At 43.9% G+C, this 20868-nt stretch overlaps 1 protein-coding gene across 1 annotated transcript in view; it reads left to right on the top strand.

The window, feature by feature from the left end:
- hmcn1 (hemicentin 1) overlaps positions 1-20868 on the top strand; it is a 744329-nt gene that overhangs the window by 580424 nt on the left and 143037 nt on the right. Inside the window, exons 64-70 of the mRNA XM_070887155.1 lie at positions 2968-3127; positions 4190-4314; positions 12876-13059; positions 15310-15407; positions 16162-16440; positions 16922-17118; positions 19730-19811. Of these exons, the coding sequence (XP_070743256.1) occupies positions 2968-3127; positions 4190-4314; positions 12876-13059; positions 15310-15407; positions 16162-16440; positions 16922-17118; positions 19730-19811 (1125 nt within the window). The remainder of the gene's footprint in view (positions 1-2967; positions 3128-4189; positions 4315-12875; positions 13060-15309; positions 15408-16161; positions 16441-16921; positions 17119-19729; positions 19812-20868) is intronic.

The following is a 20868-nucleotide window of genomic DNA, read 5'->3' as shown; positions in this document are numbered from 1 at the left end:
CCATATCCCATTCACCACCACAATCTGCTATCTCTATCTCTGTAACATCAACTGCCTTCACCCTTACGTCACAACCACCGCTGAAACCCTCACCTATGCTTTATTACCTCCAGGCTGAACTTCGCCAATGCTGCTCTTACTTGCCTCCCAAGCTCCATCTTCATAAACACTTAAATAATCCAAAATGATTCTGCCAGCACTATGCCACTCCTCTATCACCTCCATCTTCACTGACTGCCATTCATTCCCCAAACAATGCATTGTGTTCAAAATACATGTCCTTATTTTCAAATTCCTCCCTGGCCTTGCCGCTTCCTGCCTCTGCAACCTTGCGTCCTAAATGCCAAAATGCACTGCCCGATCTTTAACTTCCCGCCTTCTCCACTTCACCTTAATCTTTAATTGTCTGCTTTGTAACCTTGTCTTCCATTTCAAAATCCTACTCAAAACCTACTTCTTTGACCATGCTTTCAATCATCTCCCCCAAGTCTTCTCTTGCTACTGCTCTTCATCTGTTGTAGTATTTTCACACAGTAAAGATCCCATCAATGAAAGCATTGTTAATTCTGTAGCTGTATAAAAGGGGAATCATGCAATGTAGCTGTAGTGCAAAGGCAATAAACTGTCTCCTCAAAAATCATTAGTAAGATCCTCACAGGTAATAACTACATGCTGGGAGGAGGAGGTGAAATTGTTCTCCGGGTGATAACGTATCGGCAGCCATCAATCAGAAGGAAAATCAGATGAGCTATAAAATGAAGTGCTGATTTGCTATCACCCGAAGAACAATTTCACCCCCTGGAATCAAAAAAGAAATTGCAGTTCAGAACTTGAATTAAAATGCTCTAATTATTCTAACATAAGTAGTATCAGTGGTTAAATAGAAACTGGTAAACATGATAACATGGAATGGCAGTAAGAAAATATTCTGCTGCACATTTAACTGTGTATTTAAAATTTAATATCCCAAACGCATTCACAATTTTATGAAAAGCAGAAATAAATATGGTGGATCCCCGGTCTATAAACAGGGGACTTCTTGCATTATAATAGGGATCATATACAATAGACACCTCAAATCGCTGGAGACATACCACCAACGATGTCTCCGCAAGATCCTGTAAATCGCCTGGGAAGACAGACGCACCAACGTTAGCGTCCTTGATCAGGCCAACATCCCCAGCATCGAAGCACAGAGCACACTTGACCAGCTCCGTTGGGTGGGCCACATTGTTCGCATGCCTGACACAAGACTCCCAAAGCAAGCGCTCTACTCAGAACTCCTTACGGCAAGCGAGCCCCAGGTGGGCAGAGGAAACATTTTAAGGACACCCTCAAAGCCTCCTTGATAAAATGCAACATTCCCACCGACACTTGGGCGTCTCTGGCCAAAGACCGCCCTAAGTGGAGGAAGTGCATCCAGGAGGGCGCTGAGCATCTCGAGTCTCATCGCCGAGAGCATGCAGAAAGCAAGCACAGGCAGCGGAAGGAGCGTGCAGCAAACCAATCTTCCCACCCATCTTTTCCTTCAACGACTGTCTGTCCCACCTATGACAGAGACTGTAATTCCGTATTGGACTGCTTCGTCACCTAAGAACTCACTTTCAGAGTGGAAGTAAGTCGTCCTCGATTTCGAGGGACTGCCTATGGTGATGATGAATAGGGAGAATGCAGACTATTGAGGTCAGCGCATATTCATTTGGAGTCACAGTTGTAAACAAAGTATGATAAAAGACTCATACCGATGCAGATATTGCATGTAACATGAGTGGAATGAGGTTTGCAGTCAATGGCTAAACGTCAAATATCCACAATGTATGTTTTCAAGATTATGAAGAGAATTGACAGCTGAGGTAGACCAATGGTCTACTATCGTGAAAGGCTCAAATACTAGATGACAAAAGCCAGAAGTTAAGAAGAGTCCAGCAGACCAGCAACAAGCAATAGACCTGTAAAAAATTATCAAAGAAGGTTACTGAAGAGTCGGAATAAATGGGGCCAAGGGGCAACTAGATGCATTCCTGTAAAGAGAAGTACTTTAGCGATATGGTAAGAAGCAAGGTAGGACAGATTGAGATCTAACAAAATGCAACAGACTTGTACGGCATAATGGCCTTTTCCTGTTTCTAAAAACCATCCTATTTTTATACATTTTGGTTTTCAAGGGCTTGATTTTGAGGTCGGAGGCTTCTCTGGGCTAATGCCTCCGAACTGCAAGAAAAATACAAGCCTACCTGATGGTCCCAGAAGTTCGAACACTTGCACTCCTGGACCTGCAGGCGTACGCCTACGTAAAGGCCCTCATATCCCAGGGGCGCACGGGGTTCGCAAGCGCCCCTGGGATCACAGGGGCCAGGCCAGCTAATCAAAAAGGGTGATCCCCATTATGCTAATGTGGATTCAATTTATGTACAAAGTCCCCATAAGCATGAATAGGAATCCCCTAAAAAAAAAACACAATTACACACCAGTTAAATAAAAATAAATCATTACATGTTCAAAATTAATTAAAATACAATTAAATTAAACACAAAAATTTAATTTTTTGAAAAATAAATTTAAATGTTTTAAAGGGACCAAAAATAACCCATTACTAATTATAAAGGTTTTTTTATGTTTAAATAATTTTTTTAAATAATTTTAATACTTAGTTAAACTTATGCTAGTAAAAGAAGGCCCTACGCCTGGTTTTACCAGGCATTAGAGTTTCACGGGCATTCGCTGTGCAGTAGTTGGGCAAATAACCCAACTCTGCCAGTGAATATCGATTTCTCGGGGATGTGATGGATCTGTCAAGCTGAAACTTTACAGATCGCAAGTTCTGGGTTTTCACACAAGCCCAACGCTTACGGCCGCGTACATGATCATAAGCCCTGGAAAATCTAAGCCATTATTTCTGGTCATACAGTTCTTTGTATGGGTGGCTTATTCTGTATGATGGTTATTCTGGATGTTGATGTGTTACAGTCCCTCCTAATATATTTGGTTCGGAGATGCCCAGCGAAGTCAGTGTTCTACTGGGTGAAAATGTGAAGTTGATTTGTGCTGCTGATGGTATTCCCAGACCTTCTGTGCAGTGGCTCAAAGATGGGAAACCCCTTACCGCCGTTGATGATAAACGATTAAGGTAACTTTGGATTGGTAACTTTTTTTGCAACTTTTGAAGTCATGGAGGAAGTTGTCAAAATCTTTCACATGCAATTTTTGTCTGAACTTGTAATATAATCTCTTAATTCCCATAAACAGACCACTTCCCCCACACCAGGTACAGACTTTATTTTGCAGCTCTCTTGTTTTCTTTCCTTTCTATTTATTTATTTCCTGTCACCCCTTCTGATCAGAAATGTTCCCCCCGCTCCTGGTCAGAAATGTCAGCGCTCTGAAATGGAGTGGACATGTCTCCATTTTGAGTCTCAGAGCAGCGCCGAGCATTCCCAATTAAACATACCACTATGAGGCACAGAATTAGCTAAAGCTTGCTTTTAATCTACTCCAATGGTTGACCTCAACACCAACCTCACAAGAGACCACACAGTAGTGGTGTAAATTTCTGTTGCACATACCAGCTGTCAGTCTCAGTAAGCCTGTCAATAAGGTGTCAACTATTGCTTAATTGGTGTTGTGAATTGATGGCAACTGGTAAATAAGTAATATTAGTCAAACTCATTTTACATGGGATGACTTTCATCCCATCGGTCGTGGCGGGTTTACATTCAGGGCCCAGAGCTGATGGTAATTTCTCTCACAGTTTAGATGGAAAAATGGTTTGTACATTTCTATTGATCCATATTGTATAATGTAAAATAAATGCAGTTGTTATTCCTGATAAAGACCCAAAATGTTGCTGCAGATATATTCATATAATCCTTAAGGACCTGAGGTACTTGTACCCGAGGTACATTTAATGTTGCTTTTCAACAGATTTTGACCAGGGTAGTTTTCTGTAAAATATTGTGGGCTATAATTCCTGTGGCTATTCTCCTGATCTCCTGCTGCAAGTCTGGCAGAAACCCCAGAGAAATTATGTGAACAGCTGCTGATGCTGCTTCTCAGGGGTTTCCACCACAGTATTGCTGGGAGAGATCAGGAGAACCTCTGCAGTAGTCTACTACAATATATCTCTGGTTGCTTCAATGAAGAAAGACATGTTGTTGGGCTTTATATATTTTTTGTGGCTGTATTCTGTCAGAGTGAGTCCAGATGGTAGCACCTTCCACATTAACGGCACAGTGACTGCGGACATCGGTAAATACACTTGTGTGGCCACCAATTCTGCTGGTGAGGAAGATCGGATTTTCAACCTCAACGTTTATGGTGAGTAAAATCCACTAGCCTGCCAATTCTCCAAATATTGATTGGGACAAATTTAGTGTGAAGGGTATTGAGGGGGCGGAGTTCTTGAAATGCATTCAAGAGAACTTTTTTAGTCAGTACGTAGCAAACCCAACATGAGAGGGGGCGGTCTTGGATTTAGTTTTGAGGAATGAAGCTGGGCAGGTTGAAGGGGTATTAGTGGGAGAGCACTTGGGTGCCAGTGACCATAATTCAGTCAGATTCAAGTTGGTTATGTATAAGGACAAGATTAGGCCTGGAATAAAAGTTTCCAATTGGGGAAAAGCTAATTTTGCTAAGTTAAGGAGTGATTTGGCCATGGTGGACTGGAAACGGCTACTTGTGGGTAAATCGGTGTCGAAACACTGGGAGGCATTCAAGGAGGAGATCCAGAAGGCTCAGGCTAAACATGTGTCCTTAAAGAAAAAGGCTGGGAAAAATAATTCTAGAGCTCCCTGGATGTCTAGGGACTTACAGGGGAGGATTAAGAAAAAAAGGAACGCTTATGTCATACAGCTAAATACATTAGAATCTTTAGAGGAATATAGGAAGTTAAGGGGCAAAATTAAAAAGGATTTTAGGAATGCTAAGAGAGAGCACGAAAAATTCTTGGCCAGTAAAATTAAGGAAAACCCTAAGATCCTCTATAAATATATTAAGAGTAAGAGGGTAACTAAAGAAAGCCTATTGGAGACCATGAGGGTAATCTTTGTGTGGAGGCGGAAGATGTTGGTAGGGTTCTGAATGAATATTTTGCATCCGTTTTCACAAAGGAAAGGGGTAATGCAGATACTGCTATCAAGGAGGAGTGTGATATTCTGGATGAAATAAATATAGTGAGACAGGCTGCTGAGCAAAGTAAAAGAGGAAATAGCAGAGGCCTTGACCATCATTTTCCAGTCCTCTTTGGATCTGGGCATGGTGCCGGAGGATTGGTGGACTGCTAATATTGTACCCTTGTTTAAGAAGGGACAAAGGGATAGGCCGAGTAATTACAAGCCTGTCAGCCTAACCTCAGTGGTGGGAAAATTATTGGAAAAAATCCTGAAAGACAGGATAAATCTGCATTTGGAAAGGCAAGGATTAATTAGGGACAGTTAGCACAGATGTGTTAAGGGAAGATCGTGTTTGACTAACCTAATTGAATTTTTTGAGGAGGTAACCAAGAGGGTCGATGAGGGTAGTGCGTACGATGTAGTATATATGGGCTTTAGCAAGGCTTTTGATAAGGTCCCACATAGTAGGCCGGCCATGAAGGTTAAAGCCCATGGGATACAGGACAAAGTGGCAAGTTGGATTCAAAATTGGCTTGGAGGTAGGAAGCAAAGGGTAATGATTAATGGATGTTTTTGTGACTGGAAGGATGTTTCCAGTGGGTTTCCGCAGGGCTCAGTACTGGGTCCCTTGCTTTTTGTGGTATATATCAATGATTTAGATTTGAATACAAGGAGTATGATTAAGAAGTTTGCAGACGACACGAAAATTGGCTGTGTGGTTGATAATGAAGAGGAAAGTCATGGGCTGCAGGAGAATATCTACTGGTCAGGTGCAAATGGAATTTAATTCAGAGAAGTGTGAGGTGATGCACTTTGGGAGGGCTAATAAGGATAGGGTATACACATTAAGCGGTAGGCCACTTAATAGTGTAGATGAACAAAGAGACCTTAGAGTGCTTGTCCACAGATCCCTGAAAGTAGCAGGCCAGGTGGATAAGGTGGTTAAGAAGGCATACGGAATGCTTGCCTTTATTGGCCGAGGCATAGAATATAAGAGCAGGGAGGTTATGCTTAAATTGTATAATACTTTAGTTAGGCCACAGCTGGAGTACTGCGTGTAGTTCTGGTCACCGTATTATAGGAAGGATGTGATTGCACTAGAGAGAGTGCAGAGGAGATTTACGAGGATGCTGCTTGGAATGGAGAATCTTAGTTATGAGGATAGATTGGATAGGCTGGGTGTGTTCTCATTGGAACAGAGGAGGTTGAGAGGAGACCTTATTGAGGTGTACAAAATATTGAGGGGCCTGGACATAGTGGATATTAAGGGTCTATTTCCATTGGTGGAGGGGTCTATTATGAGGGAGCATAGTTTTAAGGTGGTTGGTGGAAGGTTTAGAGAGGATTTGAGTGGGGGCGTCTTTATGGAAAGGGTTCTGGGGATCTGGAACTCGCTGCCTGGAAGATTGGTGGATGCAGAAACCCTCACAACTTTTAAGAGATGGTTGGAAGGACGCAGGGTTATGGACCTAGAGCTGGTAATTGGGATTAGATTGGATGACCTTTTGATGGACGGTGCAGATATAATGGTAAGTAATGCAGGGAATAGAATATGGCCAGGGTGATCTCCTAGATGGGTCGGAGAGGAATTTTCCCAGATTTTTTCTCCCTAAATTGGCCTGGGTATTTATCTGGTTTTTGCCTCTCCCAGGAGATCACATGGCTCCGGTTGGGGTGGAGTGTAGAATGTTTCAGTATAAGGGGTGTCGCAGTTGTGTGAGGCGGACTGGTTGGGCTGGGTGTTCTTTGCCTTTCCGTCATTTTTCATAGGTTTATATGTAACCTTTAGAGTGGTTGACCAAGGACCGTGCAGCTCTGGCCTCCTTCTGTGCTGTAAATTTCTATTTTTCTATGTTTCTAACTCAAAACTTCTCTGGAGCTCTACTGCTCTTGGCTTTAATTATAGAACAAAAATGGCAGTAACAGAGGGTAGACGATTCCCGGATAGCTAAGTGGAGAAATGCATTATGTGTTGTGCCGACTGAGCCATTCGGAAGACCCCAAGTTCAATGCCTGGTCTGAGTTGAGTTAGCTGATCTCAGCCAGGGCAGCAGTTGAGATGCTATGATTAGCCTCAATGTCCCCAGGCTACAGAGGTGAAAAATCATAAAAAGAAACATTTCCATTTATACAGCACCTTATTGCACCATTCATAAACATCTCCAAATATTTACACAATGCAATGACTGTTATTGTAGGCTAAAATGACAGCCATTTTGTACACCATAAGATCTCTCAAACAGTTGGCGGTTTTGATTGAGGGTGGCACCTTTGCCAGGACATTGAAAAGACTAATGCAAAGGGATACTGTCAATCGTAGCCACAAGAATAAGCGGACAAAATTTGTTTAAAGAATCATTCGAAAAATAACATCTTGAACAATGCAGTACTATTCCAGTACTGCACTTGACTACAAGCTAAGTTTATGTGCTCAAGTACTGAATTGGGGGTTGAATCTCACTCAGAGGCAAATAACTGAGCCAAGTTGACATTTCAGCCAAGATTCAAAAAAATTTCTGATTGCCATTCAGTGACCTTTGCTGGAAAGTGTACATGTAAACAGGATTAAGTTCGGTTGTGAACCCCTCTTCTGCCCGGCATAATCAAACAGCCTGCCAAAAGTAATTGACTAAGCTCACACGAATAATGGTCATTTGGGTGATGCACCAGCGTGCCACCAACACCCACAGGACCAAACCTAAGCATGCATCAATACCTTTAGGAGAGGAAGGAAGACAATTAGAACGAATAAATGTAAGATTTAAAATAAATTTTCTGGCTTATTTTATTATATTTTACTTTATAATTGATGGTATATAACAATGTTAATGTGTCCTTAGAATACATCATCAACTATTGTATTTGGTTACTGTTGTGTCCTTACACACTACTATAAATTCACACGAAGCACATTCTGCAGACAAGGTCACTCTGTGACCCTAACCTTTATTCACAGGACCAAGAAGTGATGACCTTGCGTATACCTGGATGACCAGGTGAGGAGTGTCTCCCACAAGTTCACCCCCTGTGGTCAAAGTGTGCATTTCTTAGGTGTATACAGTATGCAGTGTTGTTACATGAAGGTTACAGTTTCTTGAAAGTTACTTGCATGACATCGCCTCCCCCCCAATGTCTTGTGGGGTCAAAGATTAAGTCTTTCGGGTGGTCGACGCTCTCTCGTGGAGCGCCGCAGTTGGGGCTCTGGTTGTTGAGCCTTGGCATGCGTCTCTGTCCTCTGTGGTGATTCCGGTTCTTCCGGGCTGGCCGCAGGGACTGTGCATGTTGCTGAAAGTTCTTGTTGCTCATTCACTGGCAGTGGTGTGGGCAGCATCTCATGATCTTCCTCAGGTCCCTCAGTGTCCGTGCTGAACCTTTTTTTTACTTGGTCCAGATGCTTGCGGCCTATCTGTCCATTGTTAAGTCTGACCACTATGACCCTATTCCCCTCTCTGCCAATTACAGTACCCTCAAGCCACCTTTGCCCCAAAGCGTGATTAAGAACAAATACAGGGTCATCGATTTCTATACATCTCCCCTTTGAGTTATGGTCATGGCACTCATTTTGGGACTGGCGCTTGCCCTCAACAATGTCTGACAGGACTGAATGAATGAGGGACAGCTGAGTTTTTAGTGTACATTTCATGAGTAGTTCCGCGGGCGGGACACCCATGAGCGAAAGGGAGGGTCCTTGAATCCGGAGCATGCCTTGTTTTATGATTTGGACCGCACATTCCGCCTGGCCATTGGAAGCCGGCTTGAATGGTGCTGTCCTGACATGTTTGATGCCATTACCCGACATGAACTCCCGGAATTCATAGCTAGTGAAACACGGGCCGTTGTTGCTAACTAGGATGTCCGGCAAGCCGTGGGTCGCAAAGATCGCACACAGACTCTCCACAGTGGTGGATGTCGTGCACGAATTCAATATGATGCACTCGATCCATTTCGAGTACGCATCAACAACAATGAGGAACATTTTTCCCATGAACGGGCCCGCATACTCTACGTGAATGCATGACCATGGCCTGGTGGGCCAGGGCCACGGGCTGAGTGGGGCCTCCCTTGGGGCATTGCCCAGCTGGGCACATGTCGTGCACCTGCGAACACAGTGTTCCAGGTCTGAGTCAATTTCCGGCCACCATACATGTGACCGGGCAATAGCCTTCATCAGCACGATGCCTGGGTGCTCGCTGTGGAGTATCCCTGATGAATGCTTCCCTTCCCTTCTGGGGCATGACTACCCGGCTGCCCCATAGTAGGCAGTTGGCTTGGATGGAGAGTTCATCCATCCGTCTGTGAAACGGTCTGACCTCCTCAGGGCATGCTCTGTGTGCGGGCGCCCAATCCCCAGTCAGGACACATTTCTTAATCAAGGATAGGAGGGGATCTCTGTTGGTCCAGATTTTGATCTGGCGGGCTGTGATGGGGGAGCCTGCGCTGTCAAAAGCATCGACATCCATGACCATCTCAGCGCTTTGCTCCGCTGCCCCCTCAGTGGTGGCCAGTGGAAGCCTGCTGAGCGCATCAGCGCAATTTACGGTGCCTGGCCGGTGCCGTATGGTGTAGTCATACGCAGCCAGCCAACGTGAGAGCCCATCGCTGTATGCGAGCTGACGCATTGGCATTGACAGTTTGCTGTCTGACAACAGGGATGTTAATGGCTTGTGGTCCATTTCTAACTCGAACCTTCTGCCAAAAAGGTACGTGCATCTTTTTAACCCCGTAGACACATGCAAGTGCTTCCTTTTCAACCATCCCTTTCTGCTTGGGAGAGTGACCTGGAGGCATAAGCCACAGGTTGGAGTTGGCCCTCATCATTACTCTGCTGCAACACGCACCCAATCCCATAGGATAATGCATCACATGTCAAAACAAATTTCTTACAGGGGTTGTACAGGGTCAACAGCTTATTAGAACAAAGCAGTTTCCACGCCCGATTGAACGCCCGTTCCTGACAGTCCCCCCAAAACCAATTGCAACCCTTACGCAGGAGCACGTGTAGCGGCTCCAACAATGTGCTTAAGTTCGACAGAAAGTCCCCGAAATAGTTCAAGAGTCCCAAAAATGAACACAACTCCGATATGTTGCCGGGCCTGGGTGCACGACGAATCGCCTCCGTTTTGGATTCGGTAGGCCGGATCCCGTCTGCGGCAACCCTCCTGCCCAAAAACTCGACCTCTGGGGCCAAAAACACACACTTGGACTTCTTTAGTCGCAGGCCTACCCGGTCCAGTTGGCGTAGCACCTCCTCCAGGACGTGGAGGTGTTCCTCGGTGTCTCGACCCGTGATAAGAATGTCGTCCTGAAATACAATTGTTCCAGGGATGGATTTGAGCAGGCTTTCCATGTTCCTTTGAAAGATAGCGGCTGCTGAACGAATGCCAAACGGACACCTGTTGTAGACAAACAGCCCCTTGTGCGTGGTGATGGTGGTCAGTAGCTTGGATTCTTCGGCCAGTTCCTGGGTCATGTAGGCTGAAGTGAGGTCCAACTTGGTGAACAACTTGCCTTCTGCCAGCGTGGCAAAAAGATCCTCCGCTCTCGGAAGTGGGTATTGGTCTTGTAGTGAAACTCGATTGATAGTGACCTTGTAGTCGCCACAGATCCTGACTGAGCCATCCGTTTTTAGGACAGGGACGATGGGGCTTGCCCAGTCGCTGAATTCAACGGGCGGAATTATGCCCTCTCTTAGCAACCTGTCCAACTCACTCTCAATTTTCTCCGGCATCACATACGGCACAGCTCTGGCTTTATGGTGCACTGGTCTGGCGTCCGGGATGATGCGTATCACAACTTTGGTACCTGTGAAAGTCCCAACACCAGGTTAAAATAGTGACTCAAATTTCTGTAGGGCCTGTGAGCATGAACTTCGCTCCACAGATGAAATGGCGTGCACATCCCCCCATTTCCAGTTCATCTCTGCTAGCCAGCTCCTCCCCAAAAGCACGGAACCATTTCCCGGGACAATTCAGAGTGGCAGCCGGTTCTCTGATCCATTATGTGTGACCACCAACATTGCACTGCCTAGCACTGGGATGATCTCTTTGGTGTACGTCCGTAATTGCATGTCAATGCGTTCTAGTTTGGGTCTGCTAGCTCTGAGTGGCCATAATTTCTCGAATTGTTGGACACTCATAAGTGACTGGCTGGCTCCTGTGTCCAGCTCCATGCGTATCGGGATGCCGTTTAATAGGACTTTGATCATCATGGGTGGCGTTTTTGTGTATGAGCTGTGGATGTTTGCCACCTGAACCCGCTGAACTTCAGCGTCCATTGCTGTGTCCCAAGCATCACCCTGCCTTGCAGACCCCTCTTCTGGTTCATCTGCCTCGTAAATTAACCTCGCTGCGGGCTTCCTGCACATTCTGGCTAAATGTCCACTGAAGTTACAATTTCTACAGATGAATTGTTGGAACCTGCAGGTTTTTGCAGCATGTCTGCCCCCGCACCTCCAGCATGAGCTGAGATTGTTGTGAAACAAAAGAGCTGTTACCAGGCATTCCGCTCTGATTGTCTCTTTGATTACTTTTGAGCACTCTGTTAGTGGGTGTCTTTGGCCCCATTCCAGGATGTATTGTCCCTTGTGATGGTGTAAATGTCCGTTCAACCTGCCATTGTCTCTGTTGAGGACCCACTATAGAGTCTGTTACTGTCTGGGTGGTGTCGAATTGCCCTTGCCTACCTGCGGGGTTCTGAGTCGCGTTTACAATGTTAACTCCCTGCTCCATCGCCACGTTGGGAGCAGAGTTGCGCGCGTATATTATCTTGGTTTCCTCCTCCCTCGCCATGAAGGTCTGAGCCATCAACGCCGCCGCTTCCAAGGTCAAGTCCTTGGTCTCAATTAGCTTTCTGAAAATCCCGGCATGCCCAATGCCCTCAATGAAGAAATCACGTAACATCTCCCCCCTGCAGGCGTCTGTGAACTTACAGAGGCTGGCCAAGCGCCTAAGGTCCGCAACGAAGTCCGGTATGCTCTGTCCTTCCCGACGTCGGTGTGTATAGAATCGGTGTCGGGCCATGTGTATACTGCTCGCTGGTTTGAGGTGCTCACCGATCAATTTGCTGAGCTCCTCGAAGGTTTTGTCCGCCGGCTTCTCGGGTGCGAGCAGGTCTTTCATCAGCGCGTATGTCTTAGGTCCACAGCTGGTCAGTAGATGCGCCTTTCGCTTGTCAGCCGCTGCCTATCCCAGCCAGTCCTTCGTGACAAAACTCTGCTGGAGCCTCTCAACAAAATCGTCCCAGTCCTCACCAACACAGTACCGTTTCTCTGTGCTACCGGTGGCCATTCTCGTTGATTCCCATTTCTCGTCGCCAAATGTTATGTCCTTACACACTACTATAAATTCACACGAGGCACATTCTGCAGACAAGGTCACTCTTGACCCTAACCTTTATTCACAGGATCAAGAAGTGATGACCCTGCGTGGGACCTCCCTTTATATACCTGGATGACCAGGTGAGGAGTGTCTCCCACAAGTTCACTCCCTGTGGTCAAGGTGTGCAATTTCTTAGGGTATACAGTATGCAGTGTTGTTACATGAAGGTTACATACATGACAGTTACTATTTTAAATTGTTTTGTAACATTTTATATGGTTTTGTAGCATTTATTGGATTAAATATTAAGGTTTCCAAAGTTCTGGAAAAGAGACTTTCAGATTGCACTAATCTTATCGTGCCTTTATGGTTTCTAATTCATCTACTATACGTAAAATGGTAAGTCACAAACATTTACTAATAATGTCAACATCTATTATTTGTGTTTTAGTTCCACCAGCCATTCACAGTAATCCGAAGGGCAATCACGAACTCACAACTATATTGGACAATTCTGTTAACATTGAGTGTATGGCTACAGGCTCCCCTCCTCCACAGCTGAACTGGTTAAAGAATGGACTTCCCCTACCCATTTCCTCTCAGATCAGGCTGCTCTCTGCTGGACAGGTTCTGAGGTTAGTTTTCCAGCACATTGTGTTTTTTTTTAATTCAGAAAACTAACTGAAGGGCCAAGGCCCATCAAGGTTCAAGGCAGTCAGAGAGAAGACGAGGTAAATTAAGAGGTAGTGGTTAGGTTATGCAAGCTTGAGTTGATTTTTAAAACCATGTAGGAGGCTGGAAAGATTGAGAAAGGTTGAGTTGGAGATATGTAATGAGACTTGATTAACACAATGAGGATACAGGGAGGAGGAAGGGTTATAGAGACATGTAAAGAATTAGTAAATGAATATGATGCAGTTGGGAGTTAACTCATGAGACAATAGTAATGGTAAGCCCATTTTACTCAATTGAAATGTCATTTAGCATTTACAAATGTTTTTTTGTTCTCCATCATAACTAAAAAGAATAAATATAGAATTTAAAATAAAAATGGAAAATGCTGAAAAGATATGTAACGTTGGCAGCACCTGAAAGAGAAAATACCGGTAACATTTGAGAGAGATCTACTCTGACAAAAAGTCCAGGTCTGAATATTAACTGATCGTTTCTCTCTTCAGATGTTGACAGATCTGTGTTTCTAGTTTTGATTTTATTTTACATTTTCAGCAGTTATTTCTTTTTAAATAATGAATTTAAATGACAGATATTCCAAATTGGGGCAGATGAGGGCAACTTCATTATTGTTTGTCCATAAAGTAAAGATGTCTAACTGGAGATTTCAGAACAATCGCTATACTGATTCCGTCTAGGAGATTGCTAAATAAATGAACTTGCAAAAAGGCTAAGCATTCCCAGTGAGCTGCCTCCATGCAGTACCACACAACGAGAGATGTATTTACCTACTCAGTCATTGGAAGAGCCACATCACTTCTGTCCACGCAAGTTGAGTTGCCAGTATTAATGTTGTACTTGAAGAGTAGCCAAAATTCTAAACACAATGGGCCCAAATTTCCACATGATTTGCGCCTGATTTTTAGGAGCAACTGGTGGAGAACGGACTATCTTAGAAATCGCAATTCTCTACATTTTTTTTTCTGCAGTTCTAGTCAGGTAGAACAGTTCTACTTTGGAACAGAATTTTTTCTTCAAAAGGGGGCGTGTCCGGCCACTGACGCCTGATTTCAAAGTTTCCACAGTGAAAACGTATTCCAAACTAACTTAGAATGGAACAAGTGAAGATTTTTGTAGAACTGAAAAAACCTGTTCTACACATTAAAAAATCAGGCGCAGGTTACAAATTAGGCGTCCAGAACGAGGGGGGGGGAAGGGAAGTCATTAAATTCTACAATAAATCCTTATTTATACTTCTACAAATATTATACAAATAAATCCAACCTGAATAAACATTTATAAGCAAAGAAAAGATTAAATAAACCATCTTCCTACCTGTGTGAAAGTGCTTCAGGCACGGAGAATTCTGCAGTCAGCCTGAGGCGCCCGTTCTTCCCGCCGGGGAGAGAGGGGAGAGGAGGCGCCCGTTCTTTCCCGCGGGGGGGGGGGGGGGGAGGCACCCGTTCTTCCCGCGGGGGGGGGGAGGAGGCGCCAGTTCTTTCCCGCGGGGGGGAAGGCGCCCGTTCTTCCCACGGGGGGGGGGGGGGAAGAGGAGGCGCCCGTTCTTTCCCACGGGGGGGGGTAGGAGGTGCCCGTTCTTCCCGCTGTGGGGGGGGGGGAGAGAGGAGGCGCCCGTTCTTCCCGCGGGGGGGGGAGGCGCCCGTTCTTCCCGCGGGGAGGGGGGGGGGAGAGGAGGCGCCCGTTCTTTCCCGCGGGGGGGGGGGGAGGCGCTCGTTCTTCCCGCGGGGGAAGGAAGGAGACAGTGAGAAGGCTGCAAGTGCTGATGTGCTGATGGCAATGTGCTTTTATTAAAAAAATGTTAAAAAATTAAACAGCTACAAAGAACTACAAAAATGGCCGAGTGCCAATGTTTTTTTCACACTGCGCGTGCGCGAACGCTCCAACGCGCACGCGCAGCGTTGCCGGCAGGAAAAAAACTAATTTAAATAGTACCCACCCCCTCCCACTTACAAAATCGGCGCGAGTGTAGGCTCCGCCCCCCCTGGGCGCCGCGCCAGGCAGACAAGGAGCTGCAGGGCGCTCCAGAATCGCGATTTTTTTTTTTAGGCGCCGTTTTAGTCGCGAAAAACGGGCGCCCAGCTCGGATGGGCGCCCGTTTTTTATCGTGTGGAAACTTGGGCCCATTGAATCAGATTAAACAATAACCCTACCACCCTATAAGTTTGTGGCCCTTATTTGTTACTCTGTTACAGAATTGTGCGGGCACAGGTGTCGGATGCTGGCACATACACTTGCGTAGCTTCTAATCGAGCCGGTGTGGACAACAAGCATTACAACTTAATCGTCTATGGTGAGTTTACGAGCAGGGAAATGTGCATTACAACATTTCCACACTGTCTGTGGTATCTATGTACTTAAAATCATATGGAGTTTAAAAAGTGTTAACTTTGGGTGTGTTTATACTGCAACTTCAGCATCACTGCACACCATCTTCTGCTTCAGTGACAGAGAGGTTGCAATATAACACTGCTCTAAAGATGAGCAGCATGAGGCCCCCTGGTGGAAGCAGTCTTTCGCTATTGCTTTTCTAGTCCCTACCTCAATAGTCACTGGTGTTGAAGTATTCCATGATCTAAAGCAAGAACTTTCCTTCCCCCTTCCCCCTTGGGTCTTCCGATGAGAATCCACGATCTCCATCCCCTTGTCGCCCATTCGCCTGACTCCTGAGCCCCATCTCCAACTCCTGTCTCTGCCGAACCCTCATGATCCTTGAGCCACCATCTTGACTCATAGCATTTTTGAACTAAGATTTTGATACTGAGCAATGATTTTTCTTTGAGTTTCACAGGTTGGTTGTCATGCGTCTTAGGACTTTGTTTAGTTGGGGGGGGTGGGGGGAACGGATATGTAAAGGTTGAATATGACACAAGAGGGAAAATTTGCCCTGATTTGTAGTGTATCTGTGAATGTATGTTTACGATTTTGTTACAAACAACAAGCAGAGGAAATCTTTCAAGTAGAGTACACATTCAGTATGAACTGAGTTTGATCAAATGATGCATTACTTTACAGTGCCTTAACTGAGCTTTCTTTTTCCCCCATAGTCCCTCCAAGGCTGGATGAAGCTGGTGGCACGGAAGACCTTACTGTAGTAAAGGGAAATTCAGCTTCCCTAACGTGCATCACTGATGGAACTCCAACTCCAACACTAGCCTGGCTTAAAGAATCACAGCCTCTCACACTAGGCCCTCACATGACGGTTAGAAACCAGGGAATGCTGCTGCAGATTTCCGCAGCTAAGGTGAAAGATTCTGGAAAATACACCTGCGTAGCAGCCAATGAAGCTGGGGAGGTCAACAAACACTTCAATTTGAAAGTGCTGGGTAAGTTGAAAATGTCCCACCATCAGGAATGGAGAAAAAAACTAGTGAATTGTCCATGGTCAGTTGAGGGATATACGTTCTTTTAAATATACACAAGATGGCGCTTGGGAAAGAGACCCATAAACTTATTCCACAGAGCAATCCCAATGGCCAGAGCTTGCAAGTACATCATTACAGCTGACATAGCAACATTGAGTGGAAAATAATGACGTAGAATGGTAAATTTTGACACTAAAGCATGATCAAAAATAGTGACAACAACAAGTAAGCTTGTGACCAGCGATTGCCCTACACTGTGAAATTAGTTTATTTTCTAGTCCAAAACCTTTAACTCCTTTTCTTTATCTATTTTCAATGTGAACCTAATTAGATTTGGTCATTTATTTCCCACATGTTTTCCTTCCTTTGGGTCACTTAGTTCAGGTCACTCCTGAATAAAGAGAAAACTAATGAGATTTATCTTTTTGTCTTCTCATTGCAGATCCACCTCGTATCAATGGCTCCGATTTCACAGAGGAAGCCTCTGTAGTTGTGAACAATCCCCTTGAACTTCTCTGTGTTGCCACTGGCATCCCAACTCCCAAACTGACCTGGATTAAGGATGGACGACCACTGGCACAGACTGATGCCATTCATGTCCTTCACAACGGTGAAGTGTTGAGAATAGTGAACGCTCAGGTGCACTAAAATCCCCACTTATGTAGAGAGAAACTATATTGACTCAAACTCTATTCTACTTTTATAATATTTCTACCAGAATTATAAATCAATATCGTGCAAATGCTCAGCATAAGTACTCATGATGCTTTTATATTATAGATATTGGTTTTACACAAGAACCTGCTTATGAGTGGAGTGAGTCAGCAGCTTCGAGTTAAACTGTCAGCTATTCTAATTAAGCAAGGTGTCATCAAATGTTTTTATACTAACAAAGAACTAACTACCCTATCTACTCTTTAGTGACATTAAAAACATAAAGGCGGTCTAAGGGACCTCCTGGGATTGTTGAGCTTAGTTTGCATTTACTCTACAGCCAGTGTGAAGCTACTTCCTCAAACTGATCTGACACTGCTTATCACAATTCAATCTGTCCTCACTGATTCAAACTACACTTGAACTGCACTTTATGTATTAATGCAGTGTGATTAAAATGCTTCACAAGACAACTCATCAGTCAACATTACTATACACTCTCACAATTACTGTAATGCCCAATATATGGATTAAATATGATCCTGGCACAGGGTTTTATGCAACAGCAGTGCATTATTAGGAATTCAGCTGCAATGTGCCCAATTCATGGCCCACATGATTGTCCATCCATTGGCATTAATAGATGGAAAATCTTGCGCTTAATGGAATCCCTACTAAGGGAGAAAATAGAAGCACATCTAGAAACCAAAAATATAATAATGAATAGTCAGCATGGATTTCAAAAGGGAAAGACTTATTTGACCAAACTCTTTGAATTTTTGAAGAGGTAATAGAGAGACTAGACAAGGGTAATGCAGTTGATGTGATTTATCTAAATTTTCAGAAGGCCTTCGATAAGGTACCACATAATAGACTAATGAATAAGGTCAGAGAATGCAGAGTCAGGGGACAAATAGAAGAATGGATAGCTAGCTGGCTTCAAGACAGAAAGCAGAGAGTAGAGGTAAAAGGTAGTTATTCAGAGTGGCAGAAGATGGGAAGTGATGTTCCACAAGGATCAATGGTGGGACCACTGTTGTTCACAATTTATATTAACGATTTAGACTTTGGAATCAAAAACACAATTTCTAAATTTGCAGATGACACCAAATTTGGGGGATAGTCACTACTGAAGAGAACTGCAACAAATTACAGGACGACATTAATAATGCAGAATGGTTGTTAAATGAAGTTCAACACAAATAAATGTGAGGTATTACATTTTGGTACAAAGAATAGGGAGGTCACATATTACTTGGAGAATGTGAGTCTAGGTGGGGTAGAGGAGCAAAGGGTCTCAGTACAAGTACACAAATCACTAAAAGTAGTGGCACAGGTTAACAAGCTCATTTTTTTTTAAAAAAGCAAACCAAGCACTGGGGTTTATATGTAGAGGGATAGACTTGAAAAGTAGTGAAGGTATGCTAAACTTGTAAAGAACTTTGATTAGACCACACTTGAAGTACTGGGTACAATTCTGGTCACCACATTATAAAAAGGATATAGAGGCACTGGAAAGGGTGCAGCGAAGTTTTACAAGGATGATACTAGAAATTCGGAGATATACCTAACCGGAAAGGATGAACAGGCTGAGTTGAGTCTCTTTTCTCTTGAAAAGAGAAGGTTGAGGGGTGACCTAATAGAGGTCTTTAAAATTATGAAAGGTTTTGATAGAGTAGAAACAGAGAGAATGTTTTCACTTGTAAGGAAGAGCGTAACTAGAGGCTATCAATAAAAGATAATCACCAAGAAATCAAATAGGGAATTCAGAAGAAACTTCTTTACCCAGACAGTGGTGAGAATGTGGAACTCGCTACCACAGGGATTGGTTGAAGTGAATAGTAGAGATGCACTTACGGGGTGGTTAGATCAGCATATGAGAGAGAAGGGAATAGAAGGTTATGCTGATAAGTTAGATGAGAAAAGATGGGAGAAGGCTCGAGTGGAGCATAAATGCCGGCATGGACTAGTTGGGCTGAATGGCCTGTTTCAGTGCTGTATATCCTATGTATGTAATCCTTTATGTACAGTGACCTCTAGCACCCAAATTCCCAATATGCAAAGCTCGGCTCTGGGAATGCCGATTCATAGAATTTACTCTATAAAGATTATAATATGACCATACCAAATCTGATTAAAGGGTTTACATTTGGGTAGACAGCAATGTAAAGGTCCATTCAGACATATCACGCCTATTGTACAGCAGGTACTAGTTTGAGACCACTACTGCATTGCAGCATAACTGGTGGTATAACTCAGTACTGCGAGCTCGGCATTATTCTCTGGTCAGGCACACAGAGGTTTCCTCATTGCATCTAAACGGGCTATAGTTGGTTCTTCAGTAAAACTAAAAAGTTCTAAAGGTTTTAAGAGTTTGCCTCAGTGACAGTTGTGTGAAGAGATGTGAGACTCCCTCCTCTAGGTGCTCTCACATTACTTGACAAAATTCAATGCACTGAGATTGCAGCAACCCCTCTCCCCAGGTAGTGTTGCTTTTGATGCAATACAAAAAATTATAAAGCATGAATGCAAAAAGGGCAATATAAAAAAAATAGATGCAGTTTAATTTAAGGCATTTGTGTTCTTTCCTTGGCAGTTACAAGATACAGGCAGATACACTTGTCTGGCTTCTAGTACAGCAGGAGATGATGACAAAGAGTATTTGGTGAGGGTACATGGTAAGTCAACAAAATACATAGTCTGGCCATAGAGTTGGGGTATAATTGGCATTTCAGTCTAAATAACTGAAGCAGCATATTGTTTGTCCCGGTAGCACAGACTTTTGACTGAATTTCAGTCTGCATCTGACTAGATCTAGTTCCGGTATCATCTTGGCATTGACACTAGCTGCAAGTTTAATAAATACAGGAGATCTCACAGCCCCCTTTATATTACAGAACCACTTCAAGCAGCTGCAATTCTGTCATATGCTGGAGAGCCTGGTGTTGTGGAATGTGTTAAACTTGTGTTGTGGGACTGATTTCACAGTACTGGCAGTAAAGCAAAAAAATGAAGGTTCAAATAAAATTGTATTCATATACAGTTGCTTGAACATTGTAAGTCAGGATTTTCATTTTTGGCTTCCAGAGCTTCCCCAATGGTTGGAGTAGGTCTAATCAGACTGCCGATGAGAAAACTGCATTGTTTACCTGTACTGGTGAACTAATCACAGCCTACCCATTGCGAGCAACACTGCCTCTGGAGAAACCTAGGAACTAGTTTCCATTCCTCCAGAGGTAAAGCTGCCATTGGTGTCAGTGCTGTAATGTAAAGGGGTATCAAACACTTAGCCATTCCAGGCCACATTAATATGTATATGGCTACTATTGAAAATATTCACTTTCAATTTGTGATTCTTCTGATTTCTGGAGCTGATTATTGCAATGGAAACCAAAACAGTTGTATATTTTAATGTGTATACCTTCCACAGATTTAGATTCTTGATTTGGTGGCTTGTTCCAATGTACTTAGTTGAGGCAAGAGAAAAGGTGCTTCATAAAAATACATATATGTATTATTGCAGATTCAGTTTTTTTTCCTTTTTACATTTGTACATTTTGCTGTATAGTTTTGTTCCAGTATACTTAAAGTAAAATACATTGACACATTGAGTCAATTGGTACAGTGAAGTACACACTGGGGACAAAATGCTGTGAGAGTCAGGCCTATTTGGTGACGTCTCTTGGGGAGGGGGGTGATTCCTAGGGTCCTGCCTGTGCAGGAGATCTCACAGCT

The sequence above is a fragment of the Pristiophorus japonicus genome, chromosome 8 (genome assembly GCF_044704955.1).
Source record: "Pristiophorus japonicus isolate sPriJap1 chromosome 8, sPriJap1.hap1, whole genome shotgun sequence".
NCBI lineage: Eukaryota > Metazoa > Chordata > Chondrichthyes > Pristiophoridae > Pristiophorus > Pristiophorus japonicus.
The sequence above is the reverse complement of the archived record's forward strand: the minus strand, read 5'-3'. Positions and strand labels throughout refer to the sequence as shown.